General features: G+C 33.8%; 1 protein-coding gene across 1 annotated transcript; it reads right to left on the bottom strand.

Moving 5' to 3' along the window:
* Positions 1-2,528: 2,528 nt before the first annotated feature.
* LOC125840288 (AMP deaminase) lies at positions 2,529-15,243 on the bottom strand. Its single transcript, XM_049519253.1, has 20 exons — positions 14,749-15,243; positions 11,836-11,987; positions 11,398-11,569; positions 10,241-10,419; positions 10,035-10,086; positions 9,790-9,917; positions 9,533-9,712; positions 9,381-9,448; positions 9,148-9,290; positions 8,696-8,757; positions 7,835-7,948; positions 7,187-7,327; positions 6,554-6,706; positions 4,900-4,953; positions 4,707-4,817; positions 4,327-4,500; positions 4,169-4,249; positions 3,454-3,552; positions 2,943-3,069; positions 2,529-2,862 (listed from the first exon to the last, which is right to left on the bottom strand). The coding sequence occupies exons 1-19, from the start codon at positions 15,116-15,118 to the stop codon at positions 3,001-3,003; spliced, it is 2,502 nt and encodes an 833-aa protein (XP_049375210.1). The 5' UTR covers positions 15,119-15,243; the 3' UTR covers positions 2,529-2,862; positions 2,943-3,000.
* Positions 15,244-21,320: the final 6,077 nt, after the last annotated feature.

Genomic DNA, 21,320 nt, shown 5'->3' with positions numbered 1-21,320 from the left:
TTACAATTTTCTTCAAAATTGGGGGAAATTCAAAATTGAATGGGTTAAAAGACGTTTTTCAAAAAATTGGCTCGGTTAAACCTTCTGGTCTCATAGATCTCGAAAAAATACCCAAATTCAAAAAAAAATCGCCTGAAAAGGACATCAGAGGCCAAAGTTATGACCGTTTGAAGTTTCACCAATTTACAACTACATTTTCAAGTTTCAATTTCTAATTTGGTGAAACTATAAACGATTGTAACTTTTGCCTCGGATATCCGTTTGATGCAAAAAAAATTTATCATGGGTATTTTTCAAGATCTATTCGGTCAACTCCTTAATTTATTTTGCTCTTTTATCTTATTATATTTTTATTTATATAGAATAATAGTCACACAAGGTATTTAAGTAATTTTTTGTTCTAATATTATAGGCAAAAGGGTGTGGTGGACCCTTATACTTGTATATGTTTGTATTGTGAACCCTTCTACTTAATCATTTGTCAATTGAACTTTTAAACTCAATAAAAATGAGCCTTTTAAACCCTTCCAACCATGTGTGTAGCTCACTTTCCTTTACATAAATGACATGTCATATCCACATCAGATATATTAATGTCATGTCATAATTTTTTTTAAATTATTTATCAAAATTGTTTAATTAAAGGTAAAATAATAAAAATTTAATTATATTTTTTAAAGTAAAACCATTACATTTTCTCCAATTCCCACTGTTTCATGCCCAAGCCGTCGCCGTCGTCGCCATTTTTGCCGGCGAAACCACGCATATTTTTTCTGCCTTCATCTCCGTCGCACATTATCACCATTTTCCTTTCCTCCTCCAACCTCCACAAAACCAACAACCTAAGTAGGGGTGGGCGTTCGGTTCTTCGGTTCGGTTCGGTTTTTTCTACTTCGATTCGGTTTAGTTCGGTGTTTTAAAATTGGTTTTTCGGTGTTAACAAAAATAAAGAGAGAATATGATAAAGTAACAATTGTCATTCACTTCACACTTCAAACTTCAAAGTAACAACTAACCGTCTAACAATAAAAGGTAAGAACATCAATTTGTTGTTCTCACTTCAAAGTAACAACATAAAATGATAAAAAAGGTAGAAAGTAGAAACACCAAGTTGTTGCTCAAACTTGAATTAAATTTAGTTTTGTTTAGTTTAGACATTAGGTCTTTAGGGTTTACTATTTTGTTATTAAGATTTTTGCTATTTAAGTTTAGGATCTAAATATAAAAATTGAAATGGGCCAAGTAATGTTAAAAATTAAGTAATATAATAAATACTTTTAAATTTATTTAATAAAACTTCGGTTCTTCGGTGCACCATAATTTCGGGACCCTTACACCGAACTCCGAACCGAAGTTCCGAAAAAAAAAACTGACACCGAACTGAAACACCGAAGAACCGAATTTTTTCGATTCGGTTCAATTTTTCGGTTTTTCGGTATTTATGCCCACCCCTAAACCTAAGCCACCGCACCTGATCTAGCCGAACACCATCACCATTTTCACCTTCATCTCCACCGCACACCATCACCATTTTCGCCACCATGGTTAGATCCTCACACCCTCACCAGCCTCGCTCTCCTCTTCGCTGACCAGCCGCACCTCTCTCTCTCTCTCCCTCCACTGCGTATCAGTGGTGTCCGGCGAGCACCACCAGTGCCGCTCTCTCCCTTCGTCGGTGAATTAGTGGACTCAAGGAGATGCTCAAGATCATCTAGATGAAAATAGATTGTGGAAAAGAAAGAAAAGGGGTTGGGCAGGGGATGGATATGGCTAAAGAGGAGATGGATGAAGGAGAAGGATTTTTTTAATTAATGGTTTAAAAATTATTTTTTTATAATTTTTAATATTTTTTTAAGTAAAAATGTTCCTCACTCGCCTTAATAGGCGTGTAGTTACACGCTTTTGCCAACTCAGACATCTAATGCCACATAATGGTCAAAGGGGTTTGTTAAATTGTGTTTTATTGAGTTCAAGGATTCAATTGACAAACGGATAAATAGAAGAATTCACAATACAAACTCATACAAGAACAAAGGTCCACCAGACCATTTTGCCAATATTATATATAGTGTTGACACTCAATTTTGACTCTCCACTATTTAATTAATGTTCAAACTTCCTCAATTTCAAATTTCATAAATCTAAAATACTTAAATTATTTTCAAGGCATCTTTTGTCATTTTTCATATAGATTATATCTCTTCATACTTGAAAAAAAAAAAAAAAATATATATATATATATATAACTTTCAATTTGAACAAATATTTAAATGTCGTTTTTACTAAAAATAGAGTTTTAATTAAATATGCATTTTATTTCCATTAGAATTGATTAATTCACAATTTAATGTTAACTCTCTTTTGGTCATTCATTATTATTAACAATTGGGAGAACCCCTTGTACAAACAACATAACAAAAAAGAGAAACCAACATCAAAAAATAAGTTCTAATCACAATCCAACCCTACCTTGTTCCCAAACAACAGCCTTGCAACTCTGCACCCGAAAGGGTAGAGAAATGAAAAATGGCGCAATCAATCTCTTTATTTTAGCCAACATGTCAAAATATGGTACAACGGGACCATGCAACATTCAGAATTCATCTTACAATGCATCTAAAGTTTGTTAACCTACCACTAGGATATATTATACACAATTCCTTATTCAGATAGTGGATTGCTTTGCAGTTGTGCTATATATATGCTAGAGCTCCAGTTGCTTCCTCAATTACCAGTCTTCATAGATCACTCTTATTGAATAATAAGGTCTAGCATTCATCAAATCTTATTTTCCCCTCAACATCCAAATTCTAGATATATCTCATGGTGGAGAAGCTTTCTAGAGTCGCTGGATGGCCAAGCCTGCAGAAATTGAAAAAATTGATCAATATTATACGTAAAGCCGTGATGATTGGTGACAAGAACTTCCAATTGTTCCTTACCCCCAGATTTTCTGAACGTATACTCTTGTCTCTGATATAAATGCATTAGCAATGCAGATCATGGGTCAACAAATGAAGGAAATACAGCCTTGCCTAGATAAACCTGTTGCATCTCCTCCCTCCATATCTAGGAACAATGAAGTTTTATAGGTTAAATACAGGGTTTTAACTGTTTAAAAAACTAAAGATTCATGTCAATAGAGAGTATCTTAAAACCCAAATATCAAATAAATAGAAACATCGCAGTATGAAAATTTTGTTTTACAATTTTCAACTGAAAAAAGAATAACAAGAACAAAGATCAGTACTTTTCTGCCAACACCATAAGATGCAAATTCTAGTTGAGGAGACTCACAATCTTCAAGCTGCTTCTAGAGAATAAATAATTCGCTCATCCAATAAGGTGCAATGAACATTAGAAAGGAGTTTTTACAGGTAGAATTCCAATACAATTCTCCACTTAGAGGATCTAAATTGAGGAACTTTATATACTACAGAAATAAGCACTTACCATATCGCGGAATTCAAGCCTGATATGAGGCACATTTGTCCTATGAATATCATTTCCATCTGGTCCTCTCTTGTAATACTCCTTCCCAATCCAGTGGGACTAAGCATAGAAGTGGAATATGTCAGGAAAAAACACATACACAAGCATCAAAATTCCCAACCGGGGGATTAGCACACACCAGCAATTTAGGTTAAGATGAGCAATAGAAGGAAAACAAGTAAAATATGCAGAAAGTGTCACCGATTCCAAAAGCCAGAGAATCAACACCCAAACCCAAAAAGGAAACATGGAAAACCAGAACATGATTGCAATCAAACAATTACAAGTTCACTACTGAACCTCAATATTCCATGTACTCATCCTAACAACAAGAAACAGTAAATGAGTACAGTGACAACGAATAAAAGGGTGCCCCTAATGGAATGTTTTTTTTTTCTTTTGAGAAAGGTAACATGAAGGCGACCCCTAATGGAACTCTCTACTAGCAATATGGTTTACATAAAAACAGACATATGAGATTTCAGTTAGATGCATTGCACTTCGAGGCATCCATGTGGATCTACAAACATTGGAAGTGTGCATCTACTGATTAATGAAAATTGGTGAAAGCGGAGATTGGTAGCAATTGTGAAAAGGCACGAGCTTGCTGAATATTGAGAGCTGGGATCAGAGTACCATGCTATTAGCAATTAAATTTTTTAGGAGATACACAAACCTTTAGCGCATGTGAGAAACCGGACTGGTAAACTGAATTGCGGGCGATCTCACATAAATCACATGCACTCAACTTCCAAACCTGCATGGCGAAAACAATTAAACCCCTTGACAAAGTGACATCATCAAGTCTTTCAGCCAAGAACAAAGAATACTCACTGACGCAGCTATACTATACTCTTCAACCAGGGCTTCTTTTGTTAAGTGAATTTGCAAAGGATCATCCGTTGAAAGAGAAACATTCAGGCCCCTCAAGAAGAACATGGGCAAAGGATTCCGATGGTAGTCCAAAAATAAAGAATTGTTACTAAGAGGAGACATTGCCAAACCAATCTGACAAAAAGAGGTCATGATTGATAATCAGAAAACACACACAACAACAGCATATTGCCACAAGTGGGGCCTGGGGAGAATGGGGTGTACGTAGACCTTATTCCTACCTTTGTAGGGTAGAGAGGTTGTTTTTGATATACCCTCGGCTAAAAAAAAATAACATTTTCACATGACCACAAAAAATTCACTTCAATCTCTTCATTTACCTGAGCCAAGTAATATAAGTATTGAAGAACCGGAGACTTTCTCAAATTGATACCATGAGCAATATTATGGGATGTTAAAAATGTTGCGGCAAGGTGGTCAATATCTCCAGCCTGTAGATAGTAAAACATTTAATCATCAAACAAAAGTAACTCGTAATTAACACATACTATAATGATATGCCTGAGTGACTACCTCCCCAGAATGTGGCCGGAATTTGATGGTCGTCATGCCTTTTGACTCACGCAACTGAGATATAAAGTTCGAAAGGGTCAGAACTGAACATATGAAAAGCGTTAAAGAGCAAAAATATCAACAAGATATCTGTGTGGGGTAGAGCAACCATGTCTCTATCAAATATCGTGGTAGACAAACCTAGAGCTGTGATCCTGAACTTGCAACACATTCATAGTAGACTAGGACCAAATCCCTCTAGTGTGAATGGATTTGCAAATGAGGTAATATGAAACCATCCCAACTTCCTTTAACAACCATGAAACAGAAACACAATTATAACAATTGAGTTTTTTTTCCTACACGTCAAAAAATAAAAGACGAGGACCAAAAAAGAAATAGAATGCTATCTCAAAGTATAGCTGAGACAGACCGTCTCTAGACTCTAAACAACCTTCCTTTTACTTTAATGATCTTAAATATGTGTTTCTCACCATCTTTCTCAAGCAATCAGCAAATGATGTACCGACAGCATTTTATGAGAAATACTGACATGGTTTGAAACATTGAATGATGCCAGACACTGAAAGTGCTACTATTTAGCCAAAATTGTGATAAACAGAAGGAAGCCGCAAGGCTAGGAATGTTGCTCCACTAACACTTATGTGGGCTGTCTGGAGAAAGAAATAGGAGACTTTTGAAGAGATAAGAGATGAATTCTGTATGGTTGAGGAGTAGCCTTTTATCCTTATTTCCTTTTTAAGCACCCATGAGGCCCTTGTAGGTAGAGAAGATTGGGTTTCATTTGTATAAAACCACATCTTTTAGTAGGTTTTCAGCTATTTGGCATACTGCTTGCATACATGCGTTTGTTTTTCCCAAACATTAATGTCCAAAAAATATATATTTCATGACAATAAGGACACCTTTATGCAGAAAACCCAGAGGGTGTTTGGTTAAAGCTTATAAGTTGGTCAAACTAGCTTATAAGCATTTTTTGTCTTATCTATGCATTTGGCAACACCAAAAGTGCTTATACGTCACGAACTTGGAAACCAAAATCCATCCGTTGTCACTTCCTGACTTATGGTTTAAAAGCTTATGAGAACTTTTGGTTTGACCAAACCTTTGACTGTTTCATCCCTAAAACCTTTTGTAATCTTTGAAATACTCTTCCTAAAATACAACTTTCAATTAACTCCCTATTCTTTTTATTTCTGTCAAACAACCCTTTTTATGTAAAAAATACCTCGAAATTTATATTTTTAAATAGCTTTAAGGATATTTCAGTCATTTTAAAATACTTTTTTACCAACCACACTTCCTATGTATTATCAGTTTCAATCTATCCAAATGCATAACTGCTTAGTCATAAAATCAGCTTCAGCACGTATAAGTAATGCTTATCAGCTACTTTTGATTAGCCAACTCAAATGGGCTCATAATGCCTTAGCTAGGTTCATTTAGCAAATAACATACTGCTTCATACATTGTGGTCCATTCAAACTAATTCTACCACTGTCCATTTCACCAATCCATCACCAAAGCAACCACAAATGCAAGATAATTATGAAAAGGTCGTAGCACAATTGTCTGTTTCCAATCAGAGAAGGAAGTGATTGATGACAGGAATAAAAGCGGAAAGGAAGAAATAGAACTGAAGTAACTTACGAACCTTGTTCAGGGTGTAGAGATTAGCATAACAGTAGTAGACATAGTATGAGAATGCAGGATTGAATACGTTAGTCCATTGAGCAGGTGTAGGCATGTGTTTGGTAGGCCTTCTTTCTGGTTTGCTTTCATCATCCACCAAATCCAATCCAACAACCTTTAAGATAACAGAACAAGACATGCAAGTAAGAACATATTGTGATTAAAGGATAGAAAGAAGTGGATGATAGTTGTAAATAATTCCAAAGGCAGCGCATTGAAATTGAAGAAACATGCTGCCACAGTTATATCTTATATACCATTTTCTTTTTTCCTTCACAATAATATTTTAGGTCATCTACTTTATTTTATCATGTATTCAACAAAGATCTTTACATTCGCCAAATGTAGATGTGTTCCCTGATATCACAGAATGGAGGGAAGAGAAAAATAAATAGGAAATACAACTACGCTTGATCATATCCAACTCGATCCCAACACGTACTACCATAGGAGCAGTCTTGGTACTTCCTAAAATACGCATCACAAGTCTGACTCGAACTTGACAACCAAAATCTTTAGTCCTCAACCGAACGTGGGCCGAGCATGTCCCGTCAGTAAATACAAGGAAGATAATTCAAAAGTTAGTAAATCATACCTGCTTCAAGAAGATGTGCAGGTGGGGATGTGAATCTGGGTCAACAGTGACCTCAAACAAGGGCAGAAAGATGTTGTCAAGGATATTTTGAAATGATGTCACAATCCCCATTTCTTTGTATATGTTATACAGTCTCGGAAGCTGGAGACAAAGAAAGCATAGAATAAGAACAACAAAAAAAGAAGTACAAAATCTTTCCCATCCATCCCTTCATACAAATGAAAGTTAAATGGTCACTATTGACAGAAATAAAACTAAGTCACTAAATGGATTAAGACGATCTAGCGTAAGATAACTGAAGTGCTATTTTGAAGGTTATCTGCCTAATCCAAGTTTACCAAGTTGTGAATCTTAATTTTCAATCTTAGGAATCCTAGTTTAGTCAGATTAAGATTGAAGGTTAAGATTATATTTAGACAGTTTTCATGATCTTACCTCAATCACATGCCTCCTTGTAATTGCACACATATCATCTAAACTAATTGGAAATAGACACAAGGAACTCATATGCTTTTGCATTCCCCTAAGAGAGTAACCAGAGAAAGAGTGGCATAGATCATGAGAAATGTGCCAGCTCCAATTCAAAGTCACAACTAATTAAGACGTGACAACCAAAATGCTTCCAATTGACCAGCAATTGCATCATACCTGAATCAACCAGACAACATTCTCGCTGTACAGTTCATTGTTCACTATCCAGCTAGCAAGTTGGTCCCACTCGCTCATCTTTCGGCCGTATATTGATATCCTGTATTCTGCCATCTACAACAAAGTGGATAAAGATTAAGAGAAGCCAAATGAAGAGGACAGACAAAACCAGTGTATTCTGACATTGTTTTGTTGCTTAAACTGATATGACATGAGGAGTTATTGCTTCATGGCCACACACTTAATAGAAGTATGTGCGCAAACAATAAGGCGCAAAGTGATCCCAATCAGAAGCAGTCGGTTATTTGAATCTCACCTTCGAGGAATACAACTAATATCAACATAGTTGTATATCAGGTACCAGAATATGACTGCTACACAAATTTGGTTTTTTTCTAATATCACAATTTTAGCATCCGTGTTACTTCAAAGAAGTGTGTTTCAATTGCCATTTTTCTATTCAAGTCCCATGGACCTTGCCACTTTTTGAGCTTTTTGCGTATAAAAAACTGGAAAGGACAAGGCTCGACCGTGGGAAATATTTTATAATTCTTCTTTTTAACTAAATGTACCTTTAGATACAACATCGTTCTGGTCATGCCGTCATGTTTTAATAACAATAGAGAAAAACATTGTATTGCAATCCCTGTAAACTTATGCAATGCAATTTGGACCGAGGCATAACAACAGTCACCCCAAGGTCACAAAGATATTTCAGATTGCATTTGGCAATAATAAAGTTATAAGAGACCAGTTTTTAGTGATAGTCAGGAGAGTAATGAAACATGTTAGGAAGAAACAGGGGGAAAGAGGATAACAGTTATTAGTTACAAGAATGAACCTTTACAAAAATGAACCTACTTGATATTTGCTCGCAGAAAGATCAGAAAATACTTGCTTAGTCAGCTCAGCAAGAAAACGACCTGCAACAGAAATCATAAAGCATCATTAAATAACTTCAATAAATTGGAAGTCAGTTCAATTGGGATAAGACTATCTGAGTTACCCAATATCAAGCGGACTTTTTATTTTCCTCAACTCATCTGAGTTGAATGTTGTATGGCATGGGTAGGTGCTATGCATATTTAATGCACATCCTTCAAGAAAAAACTTGAATTTGCTAAAGTTAAACATACCCATACCAGAAACATAGCCATACACATTCAGATGCTTACCCATATCCAAGTTCAGGTAAGATAGGATAGTTACTTGATAACTTTGAAACCACACTACAACTTGTGCTTGATTTTATAGATGAATACAAAGTGATGATAGGACCAACTAGAAAGAATTGAAAGATATGACAAGAATACCTTGTATAAGATTATCCTGCTTAAGGAAAATTTCCCTCAGCCTACTTTGACCGCAGGGATTGTACTTCAGATTAAATTTGTCAAAACGATGAAAGGTGCTTTTGTCAGCATGAACATCTAACAGGTCAACATTGAGGTCATACCTTTTCAACGAAGAGTAAAACCATGAGATCGTGTTAATAGCTAGGTCAAATCATCTTTCAAACACCAACTCCTAGAAACTATTTTCTTACCCAGTCAAATCTAAGCTCTCAAAGACTTCCTTTAAGGTCATATAAGTTCCATCGCGAAATATCACAACCTGAAGAAAATCAGGGGCCTTAGATGTCTAGAGAATCAGAGAACTGAAGCATACATCAGCAAAGAAATACAAACAAAAAATTACCTCATCAGGCTCCTTCCTCAACTTTGACTTGATAAATCTCAACAAATGTTTCTGATTCATGCATGCTGAGTGATGAACATGTGTATCAACCTTCCTCACATTGTAGAAGTCACGATGAGGTGCACTTTTCTGAGCAAGGAACTCTCGATCCGCATTAAGCATCAAATGTAGATTGAATTTCTGGATAAAACTCAAGTGTCATAACCAAATTAACATGTCATATTATCTGAAAGAAAAGTGAGCAGGGAGGTATATACTTGTTCCAGAAGCACTAGGCGATGGTGGCATAAAGTCCGGATGTTCCCAGCTGCTATTACTTTGAGGATGTGATGGAAGTCGGTGAAAAAGGTAGTAGCATCAGCAACAGGAAAAAGTTTCTCCGTAGCTGGTCCAAGTGCAAGGGGGAGGGGCAGACATTAAGAGTGAATAGACCACGAATTAGATAGTCCTTATGAACTATAAAGGTAAGAAATAATGAAGTACAAGAGCTTTCCAAGCTTACAATCTTCATTTGCATATACATGAACAACTCCATCTTCCATCTGAAAATAATGCTGTAGAAGTAATCAAGAAGTTAATCAGCAGAAATCACGAGTAATAGGACACATATCTATTCCAGAAAATAAAATTGTAGTAGCAACATGTACCATATCCACAATATAGCGTTAATGATAGTGATGGTTGTGTTTCTTGCACATAAAAACTTACATCAGATTTCCCTTCAGGAGTAAATTCAAATGGATTTGGATTTGGCTTTGGGGTGCATGGATCAGAGATTACTTCCTTCACCCAAGGAGCAACAGCCTCCTTGAATACATAACTCTGTCTCATTTCAAGACAAACTTGCAAGTTTCGGTAGACCTCCGCTTCATCGGCAGATGGTGTCTCTAGAAATTGCATTAACAAAATTTAAAGGATGCTGGAACCTTTAACACATACAAGAGACATCACTACTCTTTTTTTACTGCTAAGGAACAGCTACAGTACAGAAAGTATACTTCCTATTCTTACAAGGAGTTTGTTTTTTTTTGTTCTGCATACTAGGTAACAAGATCCAAAATTTGGAGAATGATACAATGAGAACATATTCTCATCAAGACTACAGCAATATAGTACTCCTGATACCAGTATAAACACTCCAAATTGGCCAATCAGTCATTTTAAGTTTCAGGAAGCACATAGTACACTAATTCAATGCTCATTCCCAATAAGACTACAGCAACATAACTTATCCAATACAAAGAGAACAAAAAAGAAATAACAAAGTAGATGAACATGGTGATTTAGTTTCTCAGATTATGCAAGGGCATACTTTGAGCCCCAAGAAAGGAATATAAAGAGTCAATATAGATCGGCTACTATAGAGAGGAGAGACAAGATACTAGTCAAAGAATGTTCATTTTGCCCTTTGATATATTGTACTATGATGATGCTTGACAAGGAAACTTTTTATGTGTTTATAGGAAAGCCTCTCATGGGCAATAAAAGTAAGTTGCCTCTCCTCCTGTTTTTTCCCACATTCAGTTATGATCACTGGTTCACTTGGTATATGCGGAATTGGGCCACATGTTTCTACAGAGCTCATTTCTTTACCTTATTTCTGATTTATTTTCACTCTTATTTCAGGATAACATAGAGGAAAGACAAACAAGACTTCCTTTCAACAATGCTTCGAGTGACCATGACATATCTTAGGCTACCAATGAAAAAGCTGAAATGATGCACATTTAGGTATTAACTCAGTGTTATTTTGCTTTCTCTGAATACAAAAATCCTATGCTGAGTCTCCGAGATTCAAAAAAAGCATAGTGGTTTAAGAACCTTTGATAGCATGCCAAGGACTGGAATACAAAAGGGAAAATTACCACCAGGGGATATCTTCAGTCGTACAAATGTTTCTTGCTCTGGCTCTTTCCGTAGAATATCTGCAGCTATTGGATCAGGTTGAACACCATGCAAGTCACCAGAGACACTGTGTGAGCGAATCATACTTGCTGCTGCAGCCACAGCTATTTGTTCCCCGTCAGCATCTGGGCCCTGTTTAGCAATTTAGCAAATTGTTAGAAGTAATCAAAATAACGATATGTTCATGAAGAACATAGCAAAATTGTCCTTGCAGTCATTATGAAACCTTAAAATATATTTTTCCAGGTTAAGTAATATACTTCGAATCGAAAAGCATGATGTATGATGGTTATTTCCGCTCTTGTTTTATTTATTTTGTGTGTGTGTGTGTGTGTGTGTGTGTGGGGGGGGGGGGGGGGGGGTAGAGTGGAGAAAAAATGGAGGAAGTCCACCAGTACCGCATTCCCATTAGTGTGTAGATACGCAGTGTCAAGTTTAGTAGTGCCCGTAATATTGTCTTCCTCATCTGATCCTTCTATACTTTCAAATGCACTTGCACTTGGAGACTTCGGAGAAGTTGGTCTAAGCGAATGTGTAGATCTTGATTTCCCTTCAAAAAAAAAAAAAATTTAAAAAGGTAAGCATGGCATAGTGCAAAACTTTGACTTCAAGTAGAGATCAGTTCTAATCAAAAAAGAGAGACAGATAAGCAACATATCTTGTCAGATTCTGAATCAAAACATATGGGAAGAGTCGAGTACAAAAACACACACTTATACCGGAACAAGATCTTCGATACCTCTTTCGTATGTCATAGGATCACTAAAGCATCTAGGGAATGATAACCAGGACACAACACACTCAAGGCAAATTTCTCTGTTCCTTGGATTCCATTTAAAAAGCTGATTGCAGTAATGTCAAACTTCAGATCATTACTGTATGTGAGTTAGGACACTGTCTTATAAGGCAGAAATAAGTTACTTAAAAAATTCTTGATTGATCAAATCAGGGATAATCAATGGCCTCATTTGTTTTATAATTACTTACTACTCAAGAATCTACTTCTAGGAAGTAACATAATGGAGTAAGCATATGGCAAGACATTATTAGCATTACTGTAGTTACAGTATTCAAAAGTACTGGGATGTGGGAAACACTAAGGACAACACGATGTACCTGAGCATTTTCCATATATCTGGCAATTGTATCCATGTAAAAAGAAACTACTACTGCACTTGAGTAAAAAGTTAGGCTATTAACGTTTCACCCATAAAATGGTTATGCTACTGCAGATCTTCCATAGTAAAGAAGGATAATTTCCTCGTCATTGCAGATAGCACCACTCTACAGATATTGTCACTAGCAACTCATTTGTTTTTTTCAAGATAGCGCACACCACAGAAATTGTCACTAGCAACTCGTTTGGTTTTTTCAGTATCTTCTTTACCAATAGTATATGACAATTGACACCTAAGCTCATAAAGGTTGCATTCCAAATTTGTAGCATGTCAAAAGCCAAACAGCTGCCTAGTGTAACTACATCTCCAAAAAAAGATGTTCGGAGAAAGTTCTTTTTTTTGGCGAAAAGGTGGAAAGATGTTCGAAAATCAAACTCTAATATTTATATTGTTTAAAAAATGTATTTAATCCACATTCAGAAGCTACAAAACAAACAATTTTAATTATTTAATGGCTGGAAATATAATATCTTAATCTATTCAAATATAAATTAACATTTAAGCATCCAAATCTTATTAAAAACAACTGAAACCCTAATGCCTTGAGGCAACTTTTTTTCAACCGGAAAGGAAGCAAAATCCAGATAGCAGGAAAACTTTACATATTACTCCTTTGTACATTAAAATGGTCTTTAGTGCAGAAAAGAACAAAACAATTGCTGCTTTGAGTTTTGACTGAGTATAGAATTTAAAAAAGAAAGAAAGACTTCCAGAACTTGTGATCTTAAATATGTTTGCCTATTTAAGCTTGTCATTAAGGTTTAAATGGAATTTCAAGTGAAATTATTTTCAAATCTGAAAAGTGTTCTTTTTTTGTTAAGGGACTAACAAGAAATAGTGTCATCCTCTCTGGAATAGGAGAATGATATCTTTGCATAGTCTAAATATGTTTGTTTGATTCTTCTCTATTTGATATAAACTAAATGTTGTGCATGACATGGATAATATCTTTGAGTTTCTCCACAACTAAATATTTTGTGATATGGTCACCTAGATCTGTTCTTCACATGAATCAATTGTGTTAGTAACTTTGCACCTCAAACCCGCAACTTCAAGGTAAGAGGTGGAGGAAAAACTTCCTCTTGAGCGAATCTCTCTTGTCAACAAAAAGGTGAGCTTTTGGAAAACTCTATACGTAATCAGCACATTATGTGCTAAATGTGATTAAAGAGGAAATTTCCCATTAATCAATTAATTATGCTTACATTCACGCCAAATCAGTACAGGTCATCTACATCCCTTCCACCCTATTATAATTATAGGCTCTTAAAACAAACAAGAAATGTAAAAAAGATTCCTTCCTTTATCCCTGACATAATAATGCACCATCATTCTATGCAAATGAAACATATGGCTGTAGTTTAGTGATAAGAATTCCACGTTGTGATCGTGGACACCTGGGCTTGAATCCGAGCAGCCATATCAAAATTTAATTTTCCCTTATCAGTATTATTATTAACGCTCCCCTAGTACCTTATTCTTAGATTATATTACTACACGTTGCTTCCTCTGCTTTGGTTATCATACTAGCTGTGTTGTTGCCGTTCTTTTCTCCTTAATTTTTATATGATTTCTTCACTATTGTATTTCCTTTTCTTTCTAATTTTGATATGCTTTACTTGACTCAATGGTTTATTGAAATCAATCTCTCCACCTTCACAAGGGAGGGGTAAAGTTGCTTACACACCCCTCTTTCCAAATCCCAGTTGTGGGTATATTGTTGTTGTTTATTCTATGCAAACAAATGAAAGTAGATTGTTCAGATTTAATTGAAAAAATGAAACATCTCACGAATTCAAAAGGAAACCAAAAAGATTTCTTATTCTTTTTAAAGAGCCAAGTATCAAAATATCCCGCCCCAAACATCAAACATCAGGACAATAAAGACACCAAATTGTTAATTCCACCTATTAATTAAAAAAACTCATGAACTTTATAATAGACCAATTGGCACAAATTATTAAAACAGCAATGACAAGTATGTTTCAACCATGTAATTCTCATTTGAATATCCTCCACTGTATCATAATACAAAATGATCAATTTCCAAAAATGAAAACAAGTTACTGACCTAAAAATACCACAGCAAACATATATCCAGTACACTAAATAAGTATAATCATCATAGCATACCTTCAGGAAGAGTATGAAGCCTGGGTAAACCGGCTGGAATAGAATCCACATGTATCGGACCATTCCTCCTTTCCTCAACCTCACCTGATTTTGCCATCATCACATCCGGAAATGAAGCAGAAGAACCGCGATAATATCCATTACTCCCTTTACTCCGGCTACGGTTCCGCCTCTTCACTGCGTAGTTCCTCGAGTATCCGCCGCCGCCATCTTCCGTTTCCACGCCATCAGGGTCCCTATCCTTTTCTATGGCTTTTGCAAACTCTAGTAACTGATTTAGGGTTTTTCGGTGCATATAGTAAGCGGATACCGCTACAATCGATGCTCCAACTAGTGCCGCCATCGCTAGATGAACCGTATGTGCATCCATTTTGTTTGTTCAGGTAAAGCAACAACAGCTGATAGCTAATGAAACTGAGAAACCCTACTCACTAGTAGAGCTAGAGAGAGACTATGTATAAGAAAGAAAAATATGTGTTTTTGGAAGAGAAGAGTGAAGATAAAAGTGAAGCTAAAGCTGAATATTTATAAAGATAGAATCGTGCCGGTTCAAGCTAATTACTGGGGCCAAGGCCAAAGATAACTAAAAGCCCTAATTTTTAATTCTTATTTTTATTTTTGAGACACAAAAGTTATTTATCTATTTATTTTATACTTTTTCTTTTATATATTTCCTATGAGCTCTCACCTTATAAATAATTTTTTTTTATTTTTTTTATAATCTTAAATGAAAGATGTATATATAAGTACAAAAATATTTTTTAATCTTCTGATTTTAAACATATCATATGAAAGTTAAATTTAAAAATTGATAAAAAAATAATTATTCTTTAATATTTAGATACGAACTAAAAAGAAAGGTAAATAAATTAGAAGATATAGTATAAATTACTTTGTTAAAAAAGCTTATAATAATTTTATGGGAAATTACACGGTTAAACAAACATATACTAGTTAATTAGTCATTATAGGTATAGTGTTTTAGTTAATTACCACTCGCGATCAACATTCAGTAATAATTATGTGGGCTAGGTTTCGAGTTTGTATAATTCGCACGTTTGTATATTTGTATAATATAATTTGCACAACTATTTAAAGTTCAAATGTTTGTGTTTGTATAAAATCGTTATTTCGAATTTATACAAAAATAGTTCAATTATACAAACATACCTGCGAGTTACACAAACTCACTTGTGAATTATACAACCCGCAAATTATACAAAAGAAACAGCTTAAAATATGGCTATAACCCATAAATATACAAATTATAATTATGAATCATAATTAAATTTATTATAATGATTTTTTTACGAAAATTCCCTTTATTTTATTATTAATTATTAAAAGATTAGGTCCTTCAATTAAGAGCCTAAAATGGATGCCTGACTTTTAAATTTTATATTTTTTTTCAGGGCCTCACTTTTAAATTGACGAGGAGAAAATGAGTTAAGTGGAGTGAGATTTGGGGAGGGGGCGTGGGGTGTACGGCATATTAATGGAAACGGGAGTATTCCATTTTCTTATGCGATGGTTTAAATTGTTTTTCATTAAACTACTAAAATGGGAATGAAAAGTATTGAAAATAAAGTTGAGGACTAAAATTTCACATTTTTATAAATGTTGATTAGGGAAAAATTTATGAAAAGAAATCTTTCTTTTTAGTGTTTGTTGGAGAAGACGAAAAAATTATGCTTCCATAAAATATAAATGTATAAAAAAAATTATATTAGAAGAGGAAAAGTAGATTAAATTTCCACAATAAAAAGATCAGATTAAATAAATGTACTAAATATCTTCTTTTAAAGAATGAACTATATTTCTTAATTGATCAAGAAACTTCAAAAAATTAAAGTAAAAAAGGGTGGGGAACAATAAACGGATACAAGCAATTTTTTTGAGTTTTTCATTAAATCGGGATATTTTTTTATGGCTATTGCCTGTTATTAATATGATGGTAATTAAAAAGCTCTTTTCAAAGAAGAAGGATCATGTTTCTATGATTTCACATGTAAAGACTTCATTAAGAGGGTGTTCTTTTTTAAGAGAGATTTATTAGAGACGTGAGATTTTCTAAATACTATTTTTTGTTAAATTGGAATGACACAATAGGAAATTTTTATAGCTATACAAATGTAGAGTCTTAAGCCTTATTCTAGAAAGCAATATATACCGTCATAATTATACAATTTGTAATTACATCATATTTTAAGAAAGAGACTATTTTGTGATTATCGTATAATTACAGCATTTCTAACATCTCCTGTAAATTGATATCGGGATCATACAATAGCAACTTGAAGTTAAGATAGTGATGTTGTGCGTGTCCCATAGTTTATGTTAACGAATTAACAAACTGATCATGAAAAGAAATGTATTGTAGAGTGATGAGATGATCGACGATAATTCTCAAATGTAATGTTTATCCACCTTTATATGCTTTATTTTTTCATTTTGCATCAAATTTGTAGCTACTTTAATTGCACTATTGTTATTATCATGTAATATTGTACGAGAAGAAATAGCAACACCAAGCTCAACTAATAGACGTCGTAGCTAATTAAATTTTGAACGTGTTATTGACATAGCCGATATTCAACCTTTGTATATGATTTAGATATAGGAGGTTATACCTTATATTTTCAAGATATTAAGAATGTGTCAAAAAGTATCCATCAATTAGTAACGGAGCAGTAAAAATAGAGACAACTACCTCAATCTATATTAATATATCCTTCAAGATATATATGTGTATCATAATGGAAGAGAAAATCTTGATTTATAGAACTACAAGTATATCAAATGACACGAAAAAATAGAGTGTGACGTATAGAACAAGTTCTGCATAAAAGTTGTTTGACTTTGTCATAGTGAGATGAACTAATGATCTCATACCAACTGTCCATGCAATGTTGGATCATCGAATAATTTTCTTATTAACTAGAGAAACGCGGGATTTTCTAAATAGTATTCTCAATTAATGTAGGATGATATACTAGAAAATATTTATAAGTATACCGGTGTAGGATTAAAGTCATATCATAAAAAATGAGTATATATTGTTATAACTATACCATCTGTAGTTAAATTCTATTGTAAGAAAAAGTATATTTTGTGTTTACTATATAATTATAATATTGCCTAACATGTTTAAGATGCTTTCACCACTCCTTGAAAGAAGAAAGTAGTAGAGCATGAGAGGTAAAGATTGTTGCAATAATTTTTTTAATTATTTAGAAACAATATATTCGATAAGAGTTTTGATTTTAAGATTAATTCAATGTGAATTCATAAGCTTAACTTCATTTTGTTTATATATTATTGGATTATTTATTTATATAAAAATATATTTATCTTACAAAATTCATAAAAAAAATAAAATTGATGCACGGTTATTTGCAAGTCATGATTTTACTTGATTTATGAAACTTCACAAAATATAAATTCACAGTATCGTAAAGTCAAATATAAGGAACAATAACTCAATCTCCATTAAACAGTAATAACACTTAATTCACCTAAACCACATTAAAATTAAAACTAATATATCTAAAGGTCATTAACAATAGACCTAATTCATACCTATCTAACTAATAACGGTAACCACCGTTATATCTACCGACATTACTGTCACCACCACCCTCACGTCGGCCACCTCCGTAGACACCACCATGACCTCCCTCACGTCTACATCTCTGTAACCATCACTATCACCTTCGTAGTCGCCGTCTTCATAGCCACTACCACTATTACTATCCCATGACGTTTGCCACCTCTGAAATTGTCACCATCACCTCCACTTCTGTGTCCTAGAGTTTTGCTAACGATGATGTTACGACCATCAAGTTCCTGAATGTTTTTCTCTGAAATTCATAAACCTATTGTTGGTTTTGGAGCATTTTAATATTATACAATTATAGTTAAGATGCACATTCCATTTCCAGAACGTTAGTCTCTTTTGCATTATCCTTGGAACAATGTATTAGGAGGCTTAATTACATTGATTGTGCCGTTTCAGACATTTTCATTTGGTGCACATTATTGTGCCATTGTCAACTCTACATTCTGCCCGCTAGTGGCATTCTTCATTCTGCCCGTTAGTGGCATTGGATGCACTCACTTTATTTCACGTTTTATTCCCCATTATTCTTTGTAACCTATGTAACTCCTAAGATCATTATCTTCACTATTTACTACCCCATTATCTTCTTATTCATTGCTAGGAAGACTTCTTGTAGTATAAATAGTACTGGTGGTCTTCATTTGGTTTGGGACACACAACATAAAAGAAAATATAGAGTGCATAAGGTTTGTCAAAAAGAGAGTTCTTATTAATTGAAGGGAAGTGTTTCTTTTGTGGAGCTTTGGACTTAACTCTTGTCTAGAGTTGTTGAGTTATACTTTGTGAAGTCTGTTAGGGGACAAGTCAAGAGGACTACTGCTGGACCAGTGAAGAACATTTGTTGCAGTGGGCTTGAATCTCCTTAAAGAGAGCGAGATATCCGCGCCTCAGCCTAAAGAGATTTATTTCTTCATTTTTATTTTCAATTTTAATCTTGTATTTTTTGTTATATTGTAAGTTTTTCACTAGCACCTATTAATAAATGCTATTTGATGAAAACTTTATCTTACAAGAACTTATGTCATATAGATAATTCTTGTTTTCTTGTAAATAAAATCACTTCAAAACACTTTCCCTTTGAAATATTTGAGAGACATTGATCAAAAAATAAAATAACATATTCAAGAATTGAACGTTATTGAATTATACTTGTTGTGTGACTTAGTTAAATTTTAAAGATAAAGTTACTATTATTTTTTCAGTATATTCATGAGAGAGATTCCAACTATTTCAAAAAACGTCTTGATGTGCCTCTAAGTTGACCAAGTTTTATCATATGTATTCTATTAGTTTGATGATATTTCAATTCGAGCAGTTGAGAAATATTGTTATCCTTATTTTAATAAAGAAGGATGGAAACATAAGTAAGAAATTAAAGAAGGCAACACCAACTAGCATAATGTACCGACTGAGAAGAAATCTCCAAAATGAAAAGAAGCTTGAAAGAGAAAACTAAGAATGAAGTACTGAGATCAAACTAGTAAAAAGCCACAAAAATTAACGATAAGAGCATAATAATGTATGCTATAGGATAGAGCCCTCGTCCCTTTCAAGAATGTGTCATCTTGAACATTAAGGAAGTAAGTTAAAAACTCTATAGTATATATTAAATAAAAGAAAGAATAGATTTACATGAAAGTTGTGGCTTAGTTGAATCCCAAGATAAAATTGTTATTTTTCTTTCATTTGTTCCTAGGAGAGACTCATCTATTGCAAGAAACATCTTGATGTGCCTCTAAGTCGAGCAAATTTTATCATATGTACCCTAATAATGTTATGATATTTCAATTTGAGCAGTTGAAAAATATTGTTATCCTTATTTTAACAAAGATAGAGGAAAAGATAAATAAGAGAGAACGGAATACCAAGTAGCAAAATGAAGGGACGGAATAGAAATCTCTAGGATGGAAAAAACCTTGAAAGAGAGAACTAGAAATGAAACAACGAGATCAAATTAGTAAAAAGCCACGAAGATTGACGATAAAGACGTAAGACTTTATGTGATATGATAGAGATCTTAACCTTTTCATGAATGTAATCATCCTGAATATTGAGGAACTAATTAAAAACCTTTAGGGGTCGTTGGGTAGGGAGTATTAGGAGAAATAATCCATATATTATGTATGGTAATGTTTAGTACTATATTTGGTAGGAATTTTGAGCTTATATATAATTAATACATGGATTAGTTATACACCATACATGGTATCATAGGATGTATAACTAATACCTCCCATTTGGTGGTATTAGTAATACATAGGATTTAATATCATGGGATTATCTATGTAAAGACAAAAATATCCCTCAAATCTTTTTAATCATTTAGAAAAAAATTGTCAAAAATGCCCTTAAACTATGTGAAATGAACAAAAATGTCATCCGTTTATAGTTTGACTCAAAAATACCTTTGTCGTCAATACTTTGGTTCAAAAATGTCCTTGTCGTCAAAATAGACAAGTAATTAAGGATAACTAAAAAATGAAATGTGGACAAGTAATTAGAGACAGATGGAGTACTAGTAATTGTTTTCAAATTTCAACTATACTCTTATCATAAGTGGTGTTCAATTCTCAAAAACATCCACTAATACATAGAAGTAACTTAGTAATCTATACCTCATATTTATTATTTTTTTAATAAACGTAAAATAAATTAAAACTACAGTTACTGATAGAGTATATATTTGCTTGCGGTTTTGTTTCTCCTTCTTAAGGCGATGATGGTCCATTCAAAATTTCAAACAAAGATATGAATCGTTTTCTATCGGGGAAATCAAATTAGAAATTTACTTACCATAAAAAGTCTAAAAAATTCTCACTTGAGAAATTGTGTTTTCTTTTATTTTATTTTAATTTCCGTTCTCATTTTTTTTTTTGCTCTTTTGATAATTTAAATTCATTATTTTAAAATTGAAATTTATCAAAATTAATTATTTTAAAATTGAAAGTGAAAT

Source organism: Solanum verrucosum, unplaced genomic scaffold (assembly GCF_900185275.1).
Source record: "Solanum verrucosum unplaced genomic scaffold, falcon-dt-bn FXZP01000137.1, whole genome shotgun sequence".
In the NCBI taxonomy this organism is placed as follows: Eukaryota; Viridiplantae; Streptophyta; class Magnoliopsida; order Solanales; family Solanaceae; genus Solanum; species Solanum verrucosum.
Note: the sequence above shows the minus strand (reverse complement) of the source record. Positions and strands in the feature narration are given on the sequence as shown.

What these genes read in the sequence shown, in the direction of transcription:
- LOC125840288 (XM_049519253.1), bottom strand. Translation starts at nt 15,118, where the DNA reads ATGGATGCACATACGGTTCATCTAGCGATGGCGGCACTAGTTGGAGCA. An exon ending in TGAGGAAGGAGCCTGATGAG is followed by an intron (nt 9,449 to 9,532) that starts GTAATTTTTTGT and finishes GATTTTCTTCAG; the next exon opens with GTTGTGATATTTCGCGATGG. An exon ending in GCAGGATAATCTTATACAAG is followed by an intron (nt 8,758 to 9,147) that starts GTATTCTTGTCA and finishes TTTCTGTTGCAG; the next exon opens with GTCGTTTTCTTGCTGAGCTG.